Below are 19744 nucleotides of genomic sequence, written 5' to 3'. Positions count from 1 at the left end.
CAGTTTTTAATCTGTTCAGTTTCGCTATCTGTGCGCTCAGATCCGGTTGTATAAACCCCAGTAACAGAAAATAAGCAAAACCATTCATCAAAATGGAAGCTGTCTGTTTAATGACACAAATAACCACCATGGCTGAAGTCATGTCAGCTGTTACTGTCAGTGCAGAACAGAAAATAAGCTAAATAATCATTTTTAAAAATATACAATCAAGGACCTCACCAAACCTGAAATGTTGCATGAAAAATTCCCTCTGACGTTATTCTCACACCAGCCTTCTTGATAATTTGGTTAGAGATTACAATGAATAAAAGAACAAATGGTTGTATTTTAACAGCTATTCTAACAGCTGCTTACTACAGTACAAGACTTGGCTAACGTTAACCCAGAGCGAGCTAACACTAGCTACCGTTACAGGCTAAAATATTAAAATGTGAACCTATATTATTCTGGATTCTTGTAGTCTATTTGTTTTAGTTTGTTTTTCCATTTAAAAACTGTGGCATGAAGATGCTATGAAGTGCAGTTTGCTAGTCTTCTAGACAAAAATTCCCAAATATTCAAAATGGCTGCTGTGTGAATTTATTATAATACTGTAAAAGCAAAACAATGTTACGAAAGACAATCAGCAGTGAATATAATCCAAAAAAGCTTCAAGTTACAATAAGTTCAACATAAGAATGTGATGACAATTTTTGAATTTGCTTACAAAAACCCTAATAGGCCATCATGTGAAACAATACAGAGCAACTTATAGCCATTGGTTTCTCTGAAACGCCTGTTCTGGCTTCTTTTATTAAAACTGTAGTCCTTCAGGCCGTGAGAGTGGTTTAGTGTAGTGGTTAATATGGCTTTAACAAACATAGTGGGATCGTAAATGGAGCAAAATAATGTGTAGCTATGCAACATAATGGCTAAATGAGCTTTTATTAGCTTACACTGACATTTTGAATTTGTAGCATCTTGTTTTTGTTTTTTTCCCCGACAGCACTCGATTTACATGTAGGTCAAATATTATTGCTCTTTGACAGAATAACACCTTTAAAGTATTGTTAGCATTACATGTTGAAGATAGCAACAAGCTAAGCTAGCTTGACAGCTACGAAAGTTCTTCTGTCCGCATCAGCTGGCTGCGACTCGCTGACACCACTGGGTAGCCGCCAAAGCTTACGAACTAGCAAGTGTCAGTACTCAAAGGAAACAACAAGCTAACAAGATATAGAGAGGCAAAGACACAGCCCTGCCAGTTGATCACCACGGGACCTTATTTAAAAAAAACTGTGTGGCAGTTAATGACGTTAGTGACATTGTCTGTTAAACAGCCACCAAAACCCGTAACTTAATCCTGAAAGAGTTGACCCTGTATATTAGTAGCTCACAAAACTTTTATCATTGTTTTTCTGGCAAAATAGTTACTCGCTAAAATCAGTAACTGACAAACATTGACAACATAAATGAGACATTTTCCAGATCAGTAAAGCGATTTTCCCATATTGTTGCAAACCAACTACAAATTCAAAATGTCAAGGTGTCTCAACAACATTGTTATTAGTCAAAAAAAGGTAGATCATCATTATATTGAACAGTTCTTATTTATATCTCTGTATTTTAGTAAGACATCTGTTTTAATACCAAAATAATTATTGTACATCCTCGTATCTGGGCCACTATTTCACTTTACACCATTATGTACAAAACTCTTCATTCTCTACAGAGTGGAATATGAGAATAGCCCTCCTTAAAAAAATTCTACATTGTTAAAATAAGTTTTTTTTTTACAAATATAAAACTTACATGGTTGCCCAACAACCAGATGTCACAGGTTTTTCCAACGAACACATATTTTCGTTATTTTTCTTTACAATTCTGCTTGACAAAAAAAAGAAGCAAATTTCAAAGCATTTATACAACATGTGTTACAAGATGGCTTAAAGGAAAATGACTCAAAAGTAACACAAAAAACACAATCCATATGTCTGACAATAGGTCCATTGAACATTTCAAATATATTTTGAAAAAACTACAAAAACCAGAGCCACAAATATTCTTCTAACAAGCCAAATTCATTTATACTCTGAAGAAACAAATTACTATAATAAATTAAATGACCTGTTTAGTTGTTATTGCTGTCAGTGTACAGTATATGATTGTGTTAAATTTTACAATGTTAGGTGTCCAGGAATGTTTATGTATTCACATAATTGAGGCCTAAAAAGCTTTAAGATGAATGGTTTTAATTTCAAGGACCATGTTGATGGTTTTGCACATTTTGGCATTTTAACTCCAAAATGCAGCCAGCTGCTAGAAAACTTTAAGATAATGACATTTCTTTTCTCAACATCCACATGTGACCTGGAATGGTCAAATGGTTTGTAGGGGAGAACAAAAAAAACTCATTAAATCTTATAATGTAAGTGTGAAGTGGATTAATTAACACAATTTGTAGTCAATGGGCTAAAACATACAGCAAAATGATGCTTTTCATGGACTCGGCAGTGCCAGTCATCCCTTTTTTTTTTTTTTAAATGGAGCTCGTTGTGTTTCTCTTATTTTAGACGACTGTGACTTTTTGTAGGATTTAGTTTCAATGCATCTGAGAAACCAACTAAAAACAAACTTCAGTCATATTAATTCTCTGAAGGCAGCACAGAGGATCCTGAGCAGGATGTTTGTCAGAGTTCAGCTTTTGTCAGAAGTGGTGCTTCAGCAGAAAGAATTTAGTTTAGTGTAAACAAACATTAAGCCATGAGCAGCATTCATTCAGATGAACCCAATGTCTTTGGTTCTGATCTCATTTTGTTCTGCTCTCATTCCAGTAAGGCACCAGCAAACCAAAGCTGTAGTGTTGGGTGACGGAAACAGGCCAGCAGAGTTTACTAAACACTGTCAGATTGTGCAGCCACCAGTTATCTGAAGGAGCTCTCCTAAAAGCATGCTGGTTAAAACATGTCTGGTTGTTAGTTATTAGACATTATTGCAGGAGTTTTCTCTGTCAGAGTTTGTGGGGGTCAACTGACATGAGAGCTGGAAATTTCCATTGAACCTATCACACAACTGTGGAAGCACATTTTTACCAACAGGAAAAAAAAAGAAAATAGTTTATAATGACCGAAATAAAAATGGTAAGTCAGAATTATCATTGTCAATTATAAATGAATAAATAATGTTGACAAGCCAAATTCAAATTATGATATAGTCCATAAAACAAAAATTTAAATTATAAGATTTAGTTAATCAGAATTATGACTAAATTGATCTTGACATAATCAGAGCAATAGTTTCTTTACCAAGTAAAATTTTAAAGTTAAGTTCTGGAATACCAACTACATAATATTCTTATTTTAGTCCAAGTTATGAATTAGTCTAATTTATTACTTTTGTACTAATTGTATTTACTAAATCAAGTTTTTGACTTTTTTAAAATCAAAATTATGAAATGGTATATAATAATTTCGACTTACCAAGAACATTTCCTCTTTTTAAATAAATTCTCAACTTTTCTTTACTGGCACAAACGGGCTTCTGTACCAAACTCAATATTTGGGGTTGCAGATCCTTGCTTCTGTCAGACATTTTGTATTTCTATAACATGTAATTGTTTAACTGCTGTCTGGAACATACTGTACACATGTCTCTTTATATGTGAAGCATGAAAAACATTGTAATGTCACTTAACTTTTTCACATGATTCTATAATATGTGATTTATCTCAAATTAATCTACTCGTGGTAATTGGGGGGGGGGGGGGGGGGGGGGGTGTATCTGAAACTGTTAAGGCTTAAATAAACTTGTAAACGGTCATGAGGATTCAGGAATAGCATAATAATATATAAAACACTGTTAGTACAGCAACCAGAGGCCATTCCTCACCTATATTTGTTTACATTCGGCGCAACAGATACCAGCACATGAGACTTTTATATCATGGTCTGTTTTTCTCACCACATAATCACACATCCAGTCACAGTCGAGAGACACAAACATCCTCTGTGAGATTACAAACTCTCAAGATGTGTTACAACTTTTGACTTTGCGTCATTTTTGTCACGCAACGCGTCCAAAGTAGAAACGAGCCTCGACTGTGTCAAATAGAAATGTCAGCTGAGTGTGAAATAGCAGCTTGTGAGGGGGGAGTGCAGGTTCACCTGTGTATGCAAGTCATGTTTTAGTACCAAGCTTCATACAGCTGGAGCCACTGGTGACGTTTGAGAATTGTTAAAAGTAGGATTTGAATTAAAAGCATAATTAATCCAATTAGATGACTTTTGCAGTGTGGAAGTCAGATTGGATAAATGCATTTCTTTTGTCACAAGTAAGGAAAGTAGTATTGCGTAGAGTTTATCAAAGAAGTTTCCCTGTAATAGCCCGTCTGTGCCAGGAAAAGCAAAGAAAAACAACAGATGAAATATTTAAAATTGAAAAACATGAAAATATTCATGGTCTCTCAACGTGAATGAATTAAAGCCAAGACTTCATGTTAATAATTCATAATCAATACTTTAACACTATCTCAATTTATTTACTCACACTTAGTTCAGTGAGACTTGGGATCTCTTACTTTTTTTTTGCATAAATCTGATTAGTATCTCATAATTTTATCTTAAAAAAGTCAAAAGAATGTCTTTAACTTAGTGTCCAAACATTTTGACTTAGTATTTCATGGTTTTGAGTTAGAATGTGTATTTCCGAACATGATGAAATTAAAGGAGCACTATGTCATTTTAGGGAAGAAGAAAAGTCAATATCAGAAAGTTACTATTTACAATATTAAGAAGGTAATAATCAGTTATACTTTTTGATACATTTCAATACAAACAAGTAGTTCTCGAGGGAAATAAGGTCCCCAGAACACCTGCTGATCCTACTAAGTGGCTAGTTCTCTTAAAACGTCATCCTCAAAACTACATAGTGCACCTTAAACTGTTGGTTCTGCTTTTCTTTCTTGGTAGAAACAGGCCTCCACAGTTTGTGTCCAGCAAGCAAAAGACTTTCCTCAACCTTTTGAAGAGCTCAGAATTAGTCATTTAAAATAAAAAAAATGTGATTCAGAGTCAGTTCAGTCTTCAGAAAAATACAAATATTACACCACACACCAATGTTTTTGAACATTCCAGGACAGTTTTGGATATTTCCTCAGACTGTGATGACAGGCAGCACAAAGATCATGTGACGTGGTTACAGGGTTGTGATTGGCTCCCACAGCACCCAAGACAAGAGCCGATTACTGCATCGACAGTTATTACAGCGTTGCTGGTGCTTAATGCTCTGTGTATGTGTGTTTTAACACTGTAGTAAAATGTTATTATAAAGCACTGCTTGGCTCTGCTCGGATCAGTTTGTTTGCATAAAAGTGTGTGTGTGTGTGTCTCTGTGTGTGTCTTTGTGAGTGTGTGAAGGGCACACTGGTCCGGTTAGCGATGAAGTGCACTTCTTTTAAAAACATTTCTTAAAAATGGATGAAAAACTCTGAAAGTCAGTTCCACTGGACTGTAGCAGTCCATCGTCAAGTTAAAAAAAGTAATTTAAAAAAAAAAAAACGATAGAGGTAAAACTGCTGAGGGTCAAAGGTCAGCTGGGCTCATCTTCATGCTCTTACCTCAAAGCTGATGATAAATCCTTCTGCTCACAGGCCACCACAGACTCAGACCAACCAATTCAAGCTGCACACTGAAGACTGAAGCTGTGATGAATCAGAAATACATCAAGCGCTCCATTCTTCACATAATGTCTCCTTGTGATTTTAAATGCTGTTCCACCTTCTGAAAATCCTTCAGAGGAGTTCACGTTGGGCAGCTCCGGCCTGCTCCAGCTGGTTGTTTGTATACCACATGATCACCGACGGACAGATTCGGTCTAAAAATCCACTGAGCTGCCACAGCAGCTGACTGGGGAAAAAAGATAACAGAACTGAAGTTGGATGTGAATTTAGGGAAACAAAAATGCACCGTGTGCTTTCCACGTTAAACCAGACAAGGTCCTCAAACTGTGATCCAGTCGAAAAACAGGGGTCCATCCACATGGGAGCCACCAACCCCCAAACTTTAAAACAAGCTCAAACGTGGGTTAGAGTTGCAGACCGAGGGGTTATAGGTCAGGGTGTGGAGGGCTTGTGGAGGATGCCCTGCAGGTCCTCTGGTAAGGCCAGGATGACGGCCTCGATGTGGGCTCTCAGTTTGGCCACAGTCCCCGGACGCACCGGGAGCTGCTCCTTCTCCGCCTGATTCTGCAGCAGAGAGCACCAGAGTGTAACTATCAGTGTTATTATCATCATACACATTTCATTAACACTAATCATCAGTTATCTTATATAAAATATTAAATTAAATTCACTCTGCACTGTGCAATATGTCTACACAAAACTCACTTCTGGTTTGCATTATCTGGTCAATTTTCTTAATACCCATATTCATGTATTACTGTATTTGTAATTTAAAAATTCACTGCTGTTAATTTTGTACAATATCATGTTTATATGTATATACAAGTCTATTCTATATCTTACCTTTTTAATTATATTGTTTATTTTTTGCTATTGTTAATGTTTTTTTTGTAATATTCTGTCCTTTGGCTGCTGTAGCAAACAAATTTCCCTGTTTTTGTGACAATAAACAAATTTTAGACAACTGGTACCAGTACTCAGGTAGTGAAAACTGGTACCATTGGTAGAAGTGATGCAGAGTTAATGAGCCTCTGATGAGTTTGTACTGACCAGTTTATCTTTCAGCTTCAGAACCAGGTCGACTGTCTCCACCTCAGAGTGCATCTGAACTCTCTGCTGCAGATCCTACAAACAAACAGACACACAGATACTAATGAGGATGAGTGATATCCAGGTGTGCATGACTTGCGGATTCTTTCAGCTGAAATCGACAAGAGAACTGTGGATGTCACATTTTTGTATTCAATAAATAAATATCATAACCAGAATTTAGGACACACCTATGATGTAGTGAAGAATGATGGATTATTTAATAATGAGCAGCTCCAATCAGATTAGTTGGTTCTTTCTCTGAACTTTTCAAATATGGAGCACATAAATTATCAGTCGGACACATGCAACCCTAACTTTATTTATATAGCACCTTTAAAAAACAAATTCAAAGCAGGAAACTCAGGAAGACAATGTTACAAGTTGTCACACTCGTTCCCTTTTTCCATCCCGCCTCACCTCCTCACACAGCGCCTCAAGGTGCAGAGCCTCCAGTTTCTGGGTCATCTCTCTCCTCCTGTTGCGGAACCAGCCGTCAAAGTTGGGAGACTTGAGGAAATTCCTTCAGACGCAAAGAGAAAACACAAATGATGCTCAGGATTATGTGCATTTACACAACACTGATCAACTCCAATCCCTTCTTATTTGAAGTTCTATCGATGTGCATTACTTTATTATGAATTATACTCAACTTCCTGCTGATGTTTTATCTTAAAATACTACCACAACAGGAGGTAAATTTGCCATTTGAGCCAGAAGCTAATCAGGCAGAAGCTAAATAAATTAAATTATGATGAAATATACATATAAACAAGAGGGGAAATTAGGATAAAGGCCTGTCTCTAATATGAGCCTGAAAAACAGGCCGGTTTTCTCTCCAGTTACCTCCTCGCTTTCTTCAGCAGGATTATATAAAATTATACATACATCAACTTTAAAGCTGTGTGTGTGTATGTGTGTGTGTGTGTGTGTGTGTTTACGTACCTGTAGAGTCCTATCCAGTCTCCTTTCAGTCTGGATGTGAGCTGAGGTCCAGCCTTCTCCAGCGTCTTCATGAAGTCCTGCTGGATGAACGGTCGCAGTTGAGGAGGACTCTTCCAGGGACTGATGGACTTCTGCAGAGGCATCAGACTGGCCACGTACCGCTCCTGTAACACACAAACACACACTCATTGACTCATTGACATATTATTTCAGGTCGATCCACTGACTGAAAACAGGTGACAAACACTTGATTTAGAGCTGAGTTTCTCAGCATGGGGTTGAGATCATTTAGCGGGGCCTGAAGATCACAAATAAAGGAGTAGTTTGTGAACTCCAGTCCCCATGACAACATTTTACAAACATCATTGGCCCTGTTGCCATCATAAATGATTAAAAAGGTGACATTGGCACACACAAGCAGCACTATGTCATTATGAGACCATCTTGAGAAAAAAAACAATATAATAATTAAAACAAAATCATTGTTCGCTACCAGAGGAATGATGAAGCTTTGTGTCAATTCTAAGAAGTAGCGCCGAAGAATTGCATTCTGGGCCGGTGAGGGTCTCTTTTGTTGAACGCCCTGAAAAACAAACAAACAAAAATTAGAAGGACTGAAGTGCGCGGCTGCAGTCATTCAATAAAAGAAGTAAGGTCATGTGCAGGACATGGAGGTCTCACCTTCTGAAGCTGTTTGATGATTTCTTCATCTTTGTTCAAATACGGCTTGTATGCAGTGTACACACCTGCAACACACACACACACACACACACACACACACACACACACACACACACACACAGATGAAGAAAAACACAAGACAGTGACTGAACAGCTCCCTCTGGTGGGAAATCTGCTCCCTCATAAACGTAAATTTGAGTTCGAGAGTGAGCTGCAGTTTTGTGAGGCACTTCACATGACAAAATAATTAACAGTATGAAGTATTTACCAGGTTTAGAGTCCAGAGTTTTGAGGTTTTTCAGTTTCTTGACTTTCATCTGCTTGGCCATCTCTCCTGAGAGGAACAGACAGATGGAAAGAGCAAACATTAGATAGACAGTTCAGGGATATATTGTACTTCTCTGTACAGCACACAGATGTAGATTGTAATGCAGTTGGGAGTATCCAAAATCTGATTTTATACTGTAGCAATCAGATTTCCCTTCTCTGGAGCGGAGGGTCTGAGACCACACCAGTAAAAACAGTGCGAGTACAGTTTCTGCACACAGTGTACATCTCTGAGGTTCTTCCTGGGCATGAAGTTGTTTTTGTCGTTCACTGCTTTAACATTTGTCTTTTATAAACGAAAGACAAGCATCACAATTTCAAACTTCTTGACTTGTAGCGTGATCACCTACCTGCTTGCTTCATGTCTCCGATGCGGATGATGTGCGGCCAGTGCTGCAGGGTTTTAGCAAAGAAGGGATTGGTCACTCCTAGAATGACTGAAGGCCTGTAAATAGAGACGAGAACAGAGAGACGGATCACAGCTGACTCTACTGTTATTTACTTTGGTAAATACTAACAAAGTAGCAACCCAAGCTACTTCCTGTGACTGCATGGAGCATCCAGTGTGTGTTACAGGTAAGTCACGACTACATTACCTCAAACCTCTCAGGATCAGTTTCTCTCCCTACAAATGTTCTTTAGTTAAAACCCCAGCACCAGTAGGAATCATTTCCTGTCCCTAAACACATCTGAGGTGCTGCTAATTATCAGCCAACACAATGACAACAGATCACTACTGTGGTTCATGGGTCAGTGTTACTCACGGAGCCTGCGTCCTGGTGGTGTACTCCTTAAACTCGCTGTCGTGGATTGTGAAGTACGGCCTGAAGTCACTGCAGTAACGCAGAGGAGAGATGCAGCTGGAGAGAGGGAGACACAGACGGAGAGATATTAATGTTTGAATTACGGCTTTAAGGCTTTATGAACAGGGAGCTGCAGTTTAACTCAATACAATCAGCACTGAAAGAAAAAGAAAAATGAAGATGGAAATGCAGGACATGACAGTCTAGATCCTGGTAATTTCCTACCAAACTGTTCATCAAAGAAGCCCAAAACAAAAAAATTCAAGATGTGAAAAGATGTGAGGCTACATTTAACTGTACTAAAACACACATGAAGACTTCATTCTGGACATTTTATACACATTGTATTTGATTTGAACTTCAATTTTGCTGTAAAATGTCAAGCTGCTGGCTCAGTGGCCTGCCTGAACCCTCTCCAGCTCACCTGACCAATGCCAGCACAGTATCTGACGACTCTGCTGGCGACGGCGCCATGACAACGAGTGCCTCCCCTAGCAACACCAACTCCCACAGCATCTGGATGTGGAAGAACACTGGGTAGAAACACCTGGGGACAGAGAGAGAGAGTGTAAATTCATGGTTCGGATTAAAAATAGGACTGTTTCCTTTCCTACCAAAACACAACATTGTGACATTAGTGTTTGTATAGCTATAGCTCACTTGCAAGAGTTAAAGTCCTCTCGGGTTGATTTCAGAAAGCATCAACATTATCAGACACAAATCACTTCCAACAGTCCAAAACACTATGTTTGGCTGAAATCAAAATAATTGAAGATTTGTAGGACTAAATTAAAACCCATATTTGATCTGGTGATTTTTGGTGTTGTTAGAAACTCCAGGTTTATTTGCCCTCATCTCCACAAAGAGACATCAAGTGGCGGTTCAGTATACTTTTGATAGTACCGCCTATGTTATTAATACAGGCCCGCAGAAGGACTTCCTCCTCTTTGTCTGCAAGCACCTTCATCTTCGTGAGTGTTTGTAATGGTTGCCACGTGTCTTTGTAATTATTGTCAGTGCCAGTAGCAGTTTCTTCCTTTCTACTGACTGGATTCGTCTGTAGATTGTTCTATGCAGCAGGCTGCCAAAAAAACCTTGAAAGCTTATTTTCCCGCCTCAGTTTGGATTTAGGGAACAACAAATCGCAAAATGCCAATAGAATGACTTAGTTTCCTTCATCGACTTTACACATTTTGAACGAAGCCGGTGGTGTTTTTTGTTTCTAAATAATCCTGAAGAGGTCAAACATCTCTGTTAGTTTGGTTTATTCCGCTGTTTTTCATTTGTCACATCCAGTTTTATTGTTTTCTTTCTGTCTTGTTTCTACTTCAAGAGTCCTTTCAGAGCTGCCTGAGAGCAGAGTAAACAAAGCAACCTTAATGAGAGCAGGAGGTGGTTCAGGTCCTTTCTTGACCTGAATGCAGAATATGCAAATGAACACAGCAGGGAGACAATGCTGCGACAAAAACAGTAAAACCGACCTTTTAAAAGTGACCATGACTATTCATGCAGGTCACGCTGACCCTGTGGATGAGTTCTGTGAATAAGGACACCAACTCTATACGCGAGTAGTTCCGGTTTTAGAATTAGAAAACACAAACTGAAAACTGCAATGAAGTTCTCCTTTATTCTGTCCCATTAAAAACTATTTCTGGCAGGTAATCTTTTGGAGAAAAGATGGTTTTCCTAACCAAGCATCAGCACAGAGAAGAGAGAATAACTACTGCAGTACCACCACTGAACAGCAGGTGGTGACAGAGTGACACTGTGACCTGCAGGTCTCACCTGAAGAGGTCGACTTCATGGATGGTTGGGAGCACGATGGACACCTGACTGTCACTCTGGAAAAACAAACAGACAACAATCACATGTTCAGTTTCTGTTCACACATGCCATGTAAAGATTAACACACAATGACAAGTGCTGAAGAGCAACTTCTTCACTTAGACAACACTACCACTTTTATAATGTGTGCAAGCGTGATTGTGTGTGTGATCACCTGCCCGGACTGGACCAGCTGTGAGGTTCCTGGTTTGTCATAACAGGTTGGGATGCGAACCTGCAGCAGCACAAAGTCCAACACTCATCAGAAAACAGTTAAACACCAATTATTACTCAGAATATTAACACTACGCTGCTTCAGCTCGCTTTAATCAAAGATCGGATGATAGTGTTAATGTTGGTTAGTGTTGTCTACATGAATGTTTACACAGGGACAGAACACGAGTCATGAGTCACTCGGTCGTGGTATTTTGGGCATCATATCACTTGTTTATGCTTCCAAATATGATAAAAATGCTGCTGTCACAGTACAGTGTACCATAATGAGGGTGGCTTTGGTTGTGGTTGCGTTCTAAGCCATGTTTTTCTTCAGTAGAACAGGACCTTAGTCCAGGGATCACAGTTCACCAGTGGTCCCACTGATAAAGAACCACTACTCGCATGCAAAACTAAAGCCCTCTGAAAAATCTGCAGAGCCCTGGAGGTTGTAAAGGCATGTTTTTGTTTTTAAAAAATGTGCAAGCTGCCTTTTGTCTCATGACTGTGCTGCTCTATCCACAGAGGTACAGGACCTATATGTATATATTCTCCAGTGACAATGTGACAAAAGTCCAGTAACTGACTGCCTGCACTTCAGAACGGTTTCAAGAATCTCAACAGGATTTCTCCTGAGGTTCATTCCGACCTGTCAAACTCAAGTGTAACTAATTACATGAACATTAGCTGCAGGGCACTGCTGAGATCATGAGCAACCGTTAATGTTATCAGTTGCTTAACCTGCCGGGACATGTCAAAATGACACATCTACCTGTCTCCACTCACTGAGTATGTGTGTGTGTGTGTGTGTGTGTGTGTGTGTGTGTGTGTGTGTGTGTGTTTGAGTACCTTGATGACCACACCCATGATGGGCAGCGTGAGGATTCGTCCAGGATGGGGCGTCGGCCAGCGGTCTATATCATTGCAAGCTGTCGATCAACAACAACAGTGATCTGAATCAGAAATCACCTCAAACAGACCAAAGCTCTCACCACGAGGCCACACACAGCAAAGGAAGTTCATCCACACTAGGAATGTATATCTCAGTGGGACAACACTCATTCAGGCTAAATTGAGAGTGTTTCAATAAGATGTTGGGGGAGAGTTCATTCATCTTATCTTAACTTAACTTGAATTATAAAGTAGTTTACAATAGACAAGAGATGAATGAATCCCTTCACATCGACAGTTTTTTGAGAGATCTGAGATTTCTGCCTGTGGAGGGAAACTACAACTGATGTAAAGTTTTAACTGAGGCTCCTTTGTGTTAAAAGACTTTGCTGCAGATCTAGAAAAGTCTCCAGTGCTCAAAGTCTGTCTTTATGAGCATTTGCATTACAACATTTATATCTTTAATATTTTGCTTACATACAGACAAGTAGAGACAGAGAGACAGAGAGAGACAGGTAATCAGACGTACCAGCCTCCAGACAGGGCTCCTGTTTCTCAAAGTATTCTGGAGCCATGATCTTCAACAGGGAGTGAAAGAAGGTCACATAGGGCAGCTTACTGATCAGGACCAGAGACTGAAAGAGACACGAGAATATAATAAATATGACATCAGTGTTTCCTGCTACACCTGTAACCACTGAACTTTTCGGTGAGATGTTTGATATTGTAATATTCAGAACATACTGCATACTGATCATTATGTATATTTCATTGTTGATTATTCTCTCAATTACAGAAATCATCAAATAATGCTGTCAATTAACTTGACAAAGATCTCTACATATCGCTGTACAATTTCTGTACAATCAACAGATTGATTCATGGATCTGGTCTTATTCGACATAGTTGTTGTTGTGTTGGGGGTGAGCTACAGGATGACACTGACCTTCTGGAAGTATCCTCTCTTCAGGGATTTGTCTCGCACCTGACGGAAGTACACGTAACCGTAGTAATGGCCCTGTTCCCTCTGCAACACACACACAGACAGAGAATCAGAGTAGATTTTTATATATTTTCAACCAGACAGATGTACATATTGCTGTGTATTCATATGTTTTGTGTGTGTGTGAGTCACAACCTTCAGACAGGGCGGTGCATCCCTGTCGGTGGTTTCCAGGAAGCAGCCCAGCGACGACTTCCTGTTCGAACCTTGGCGGAAGCGGAAACAGAACTGGGTGTCGCCAAGGCAACCTGGGAACACAGCAGAGTGACGGTGTGGATATCACTGGAAGACAATGCCTGACTTTTTGTCTTTTGCCAATTAAATACATTTCAAAGATCTTTATATTTTTATTTCATTCTATTCTGGCCAGATATGACAGGTGAAATACAACATTTGTCATCGCTTTAGTCTGATCAACATTAATCCAAAAATGTAATTCTTTGCAACAAACCAAAGGAGCTTGGGTTCGGGTCAAACACACAGCTTTAATTATGAGATCTGTTTTCTAAAAACGGCCAATTGCCTCCTCATTAGCGAACATAAACAAAAATGACCTTCAACCTCAATTCTCTGAAATCTTTGGGTTAAGTATGAGGCAAAGAATAGAAATGAACACGAACATCCGAACCAAAAAAGGAGCAGGTGCTGATTCGAAAGTGACCAAGACATAAAATATAAAGACAGTTCAGACTGAGTCTGATGAAGAGCAGTTTTGCTGAAAACGTCACTTCTATTGGTGCATTACATTTTTAGGATCTTGGAGCTCTGCAGTGTACAAGCTGCTTTTTATACCATGTTTGAATATGAAGCAAATCATTTCACTGCTGCTGGACAGAAACTCAGACAGCCTCTCGAGCAGTAAATTAGGAACATTTTCTGAACAGTTTACATAATCTAAACTTTTAGAATGTTAATGAAGTTTTTATAAGCTAACCTATACCAACAACTGTCTGATTCCAAATAAAATAAAAGTAACTGTAACTTCTGCTACTCTTCATACGCAAAAGCAAAAACTGACGCTCCTCTACTGGCTCAATTCAAGTATTGCTGCTGTTGTGTGACTTTCAGGTGAATTTCAAAAAAGTGAAAGTTATGGAAAACTGTTGGGAGAGTTGGTATTTTGCTTTGACTTGGAGGTATGTTTAATGTGCAGCAGTTGGCTCTTCAGTGTGTTCCTGGTTTCCTCCTGATTTTTAAACAAACAGGAAGAGGAAGCAAAAAAAAAAAAAAAAAGAGGATAAAAGGAAGTGCACGATGAAGCACCGACCGGCCTTTAACCCCCACGTGACCTCTGCACATTCACCAGCAGACACGCCAGAAGAGTTCAAGATATTTCAGATAAAGAAACACACACACACATACACACACACTTCCCGCAGCTCTGCCAAGACTCCATGACATCATCCAGACGGGTTGTGTTCAAATCTACCGAGCATGAAACAGGCCATCAGCAGCTGAAGTCTCAGTCTGAATCAACCTAACAGGCTCCAGATTCTTTTTGTTTTATTTATGTCTGAGGACCCCGTTAGCAAAATTGAAAGTGAGGAAGAAATCAGTACGAGAAACGTCAGATGTTTGCAGATGTTTGGAGGAACAGCAGCTTTATTTCCAGGAATAACAGGATAATTGATTTGTTAATAATTATTATTTTGGCTATTATCATGCAGTCCAACAGCTGAAGTACAAAAATTTATAGAGCTCTACTTTGTAACAGTGTAAGACACTTGTGTCATGTTATGATTCAGACCTTAATGTGGCTCATTTACTGCTTCGGTGGTTAAACCTCAATTGGCTTAAGGGTGTTTCATGTCTGCTGGTTTGAGCTCTGTTTAATGTCCTGATCAAAACTATAAAACTAGAGAATATTTAGTTTTTTAATGTAATTTGGTCCCATTCCTACAGCTGAGCAGCACTTCACCGCTGTACTTTAAATCCTGTGTGCTGGAGTTCAGACAACAGATGATGGGCTGCGACTTCTTTGAGAATGCACTCGAGGTTTCTGATCTTTCGTAAGAATCAAGTAAATTAAAGGCAAATGATACCAGCTCTGATCATGATGTGAGTCAGAGAGAGAGAGATGCAGGTGTAGAGTGTAATGTCTCTCTCTCTGACACACACCTACAGTGTATATATATCTACCAGCCCTGTAAGCATTCTCTCCTAATCCTGTTGTTCTCCTGAGGGCAGCAGGTACGTCAGCTCTGCTGACTCACAGTCAACACAGCCGCACACCTGCACACACACGTAATTTCACAGAGGTGTGTGTTCAAATATGCGTGTAAAACAATCCCTGCCTCACTTTATCCTGACCCCACATTGATGAAAAGTGTTTTTTGACGATGTTAACTATCATAAATGGTCCCAGACTGTAGCTGCTGTGCCAAACAATTATAAGTTAAACAAAAATCAAAAGGCAACTAGTGAAACCAAAGCTTCCAGGTTATATTTAAAAATCAAAATAGAGTTGCAGCAGTGCACCGATTTCGGTGTATATTGTGGTATGAAATGTGATGTTTAGAATAGCGTGTACATTTACTTGTCTATCTACTTTACTCTGCTAATTCTAATGTATTAGCTTAAGCTAATATTATGCACAGTTTATATCAAGTTTGTCTGTCAGGATATAGTCATGTGTGAAATTAGTGTTGAAAAAGTGTTTGTTCAACCGATTAGAAAAAACATTCCGTTCCTTTAAAGGTGATTCTAACTGACAGTAATAACAATAACTGTGTATTAATGTACACCGTGATGACAAGATGTCTTGGATGGTTATTTTACTGTGAAAATATCCCGCTGTTGCAACCCTTATTGCGAATTACTAAAAATCCAGCACGACAATAGAATCTTGATGAACAGCTTTTTGTGTTGTTCACTGTGTTGTCTGAACAGGAAATTCAGTTTCTCTTTCTCTTTCTAGATGCCTTTGATTAACGCTATTTACCACAAACCCAAGACCATCAAGAGTTAAAGGTTACAAAAATCTGAAAACACTTTTATAAGAAGGGAGAAGGGGGCTTACATCCCACAATTTTTTCTTCATGCAACTACTGTGACTTTTTTCGGATGTCCAACAGATATCAACACTTCGACTGTGGCTGTTCTGAAGAGTCATTATACTTTTGCCTTCTGATGTGGTCGGATAACACGTCATAGGAAAAAGCGGTTTCGGTGCATAGCCTGTTGTTTAATCTGACTTGTCATCTTAAAATCAAGCTGAAGTCTTCACATTGGTCTCTGAGATGTCAGATGAAAGTTTAAAGGCTGAAACCGGGAAACTTACCTGAGTTTGAGTCAGGAAAGGAAAGGTAGCAGATGCTCGTTTTCTGAAAGAAAAGAGAGTTTGATTGTTTTTATCCTCTTTATTGCGTCATCGCAAGTTGATGCATTAATTCATAAACAAACACAATGACAAACAACAGACAGCAGTAGGAGATTTAGGATCATATGATGAATATGTTGGTTAATACAAATAATCTACCAAACTCTACCCCACTTTAATCATCATTTAGTGTACATTATTTATCAGCATGTGGCAACTCTATTTACAAAAAGAACGTTATATGTCTTTAATTAAAATTCCCACCCAGCCAGTCTGACTCACCTCTTTCTCTGACAGTTTGGAATGATGAGGATAAATCACCTGAAAGACAAATGAACTGAGTTAATACACAGCAGCATTTACAACACACAACATCAGCACAAGTGTTTCAAACTTTCTTTACCAACTCTTGACCAGGTACTGACTGAAATAAGTCCATATAGTGCACAAAGTATCGAAAAATGTTAAGTAGTAAAGGTTTATTGTCTGATCATAATTGCCTTCTTGTAACTTATTCTTTAATCAGATTTTGTCAGTTGTGTCAGCTGCAATGATAAGTCAACCAAGCCAATCAGAAAATTAATCAGCAACAACTTTAAACAGTAAATGGTGTTTTGAAAACATCTGTAAACATCCCCATAGCCTCTGAGAACATTTTGCTGACAATCTGTCCTTGAAAAGGAAAAGTATATATCATTCGGTCAGAAAATGAAAATGACAACCATTTCTAATAAAAACTGAAAGCAGGTTCTGCAGTCTTTGTGTGGCTCAGTTGGTAAGAGAAAGAGAAAGTTTTACAGGAGTCTGATCCTACATTAGTGTGCATCAAAAAGGGGAACTGTGTAGTTTTGGAGAAGAAATGCAAACTCAGACAATATTAATTGGGTAATAACACAAACTCAGAGATATTAACCTTTTCCATAACTGAATAAACAAGCTGTGCTCAGAGGAAAATAAGGTCCTGAGAACACTGTTTGAAGCTAGAAAGGTGGCAGGGTCCGCCACACAGAAAGTAAAACAGTATGAAATTGTGTTGTTCCTTTACGGTCAGTTTGTTTAGTCAGTTTAAGATCAAAACAAAGAGAGTTTGTTTATTTAGTGTGTTTAGGCATGGAAAAAAAAATCAATTAATGAAGATCTTTCTTATCTTATCACAGGTGTTTGTTCAGTTAGCTGTGGGATCCAAACAAGGCCTGAACAATGTGAGTGTGATGGAGACTTTTAGCATCCATGAAAAGAAGAAGCTGAGCTGGTGATGTTGGAACAGACTAACTCCAGGAGAGTAACCACACACCAGTCACCTTGGCTAAGCTAGACAATACCCAGTAACGAACTCGCTGTCCTACAGCAAAACTAAACATAGTGCTGTTTTTAGTGGCATGTGTGAGCAAACATGTCAGCACTGTTACACCAAAGAACAGCTCAACAAGGACCAAACACACAGCTTCACTGAGAGGGTTGTGTGCTCCATTCCAGGAAATAGACAGAGCCTTCAATAACTGCTAACTTAGGCATTTTCAGCTGCACAGTAAGGGAGTTTCATGCCCCGGCTGTCCCCGGCGGATCCCTCTGGCTCACCTCCACCGCTTGTCCCAGCTCCAGGTCGAAGCCGACCACACAGATGCAGTGCAGCCAGGCGGAGAAGCGGTCCCAGGGCAACAGGAGAGCCTCCTCCGGCTCATCTTCGCCTCCAGGCCCGGGAGGCAGCGTTATCTCCTCGGCCGGAGAGATGCTACTAGCGTCCTGGTCGTCCAGATCCTCCGGCTCTTCGACCTGCTCCCCCAGCTCCTCCGGGCCTTGCAGAGCCATTGCGATGGCCCGACACGGACACTCAGGCGCTCTGGAGAATGTTACCGATTTTCTAATCAAAGTTTACCGGGATTTATAGTTAGTGTCCCTCGGGTCACAACAACAGTCGGCAGGCAGCGGTACAGAAAGTAGCCACTTAGCTAGCACAGCACAGGAGCAGGCGCGTACGCTCGACGCGGTGACGACACCTAAGACGTCATCACGTAAGGCTTTCCTTGGCACTGAGATGTATTCAAGTCAAGATAAAGCTCCGGAAACTACAGTGTAGGAGACAATTTTCTCCAGGAAGTGAAAAAAAAATGAAAGGTTGAGGAAGATTAAACTGAAAATACTGCTGTTTTAAAAGATGACAGTAAATGTACGTTGTTACCATGTAAAAGTATAGAGATACTAAGTCCAACTATTGAGGTAGTGATAATGAGACAAGTAAGGCAATTATGAAGTCAAATTCTGACATTTGAGCTCAAAACTATGACATAAGTAAACATTTTGGATTGACCATGATATACAAGATAAGTGGTTAGGGTTAGGGTTGTCCTTTATGTAAAAACTATGAAATATTAGATCAATATTTAGATTTTCATAATCTTCTATCAAGTCAAATGTGCAAGTTCCACATAGTAAGTTTCAGTAAATGCCCAATTCTGACTCTTTTTTTTAACCTAAGAATCACATACAGACTTTATTCTGCTCAAACTCCATCCACTGAAGAAGACCAAGATATGCAGTTGAATACACTTAGCGTGGAATTTTGTTCAACTACACTATATGAAAAATTGAAAGTATATTGATAAGAAACTGTGAAACTTTTACTGACAAATGTGCTACACCTATTAGGTTGGCTGTTATTTCTAAATGTGTATTTATAAGGGCAGCACAATTAATCGCACTAAAATCACAATGTGGCGGCAACCTTGTGATAAATTTTAAATGTGTGACAGCACATTATGATAAAGTACTGTAGTGTTGTATAAATATCCTAATATTCAAATCGTATTAAAAACAAACAAAAACAGAACATCAAATGTAATATTACAATTTCTGACTTTGAGGTTTTTCATTGAATATGAACATCGTGATGCACAATATTCACACTGATCATGACTCTTATCGTAATCACAATATCCATCATAAAATATCACAATATGATTTTTTGACTGGAGCATGCAGCTCCTGTATTTACT

General features: G+C 39.1%; 1 protein-coding gene across 1 annotated transcript; it reads right to left on the bottom strand.

Annotated features, from left to right (window-relative positions):
* Positions 1–87: 87 nt before the first annotated feature.
* dennd6a (DENN/MADD domain containing 6A) lies at positions 88–18560 on the bottom strand. The gene is made up of 19 exons (XM_030420674.1): positions 18330–18560; positions 17034–17072; positions 16713–16755; positions 13568–13680; positions 13376–13456; positions 12959–13064; positions 12388–12467; positions 11501–11560; positions 11287–11342; positions 9926–10048; positions 9463–9558; positions 9049–9143; positions 8640–8705; positions 8372–8436; positions 8184–8273; positions 7691–7854; positions 7166–7268; positions 6707–6781; positions 88–6220 (listed from the first exon to the last, which is right to left on the bottom strand). Exons 1-19 carry the CDS (start codon positions 18558–18560, stop codon positions 6089–6091), a joined length of 1818 nt encoding a protein of 605 aa, XP_030276534.1. The 3' UTR covers positions 88–6088.
* Between the last annotated feature and the right edge of the window lie 1184 nt (positions 18561–19744).

This window comes from Sparus aurata, chromosome 6, assembly GCF_900880675.1.
Source record: "Sparus aurata chromosome 6, fSpaAur1.1, whole genome shotgun sequence".
NCBI classification, from domain to species: Eukaryota; Metazoa; Chordata; class Actinopteri; order Spariformes; family Sparidae; genus Sparus; species Sparus aurata.
This window is presented reverse-complemented; position numbering and strand designations above follow the sequence as displayed.

Bases quoted from the DNA above. Each gene is read 5' to 3' on its own strand.
- dennd6a (XM_030420674.1), bottom strand. From the start codon at position 18,560: ATGGCTCTGCAAGGCCCGGAGGAGCTGGGGGAGCAGGTCGAAGAGCCG. The intron at 13,065-13,375 runs GTCAGTGTCATC...TGTCTCTTTCAG, and splicing joins AGAGAGGATACTTCCAGAAG to TCTCTGGTCCTGATCAGTAA. The intron at 6,782-7,165 runs GTGAGGCGGGAT...GTTTGTTTGTAG, and splicing joins TTGAGGCGCTGTGTGAGGAG to GATCTGCAGCAGAGAGTTCA.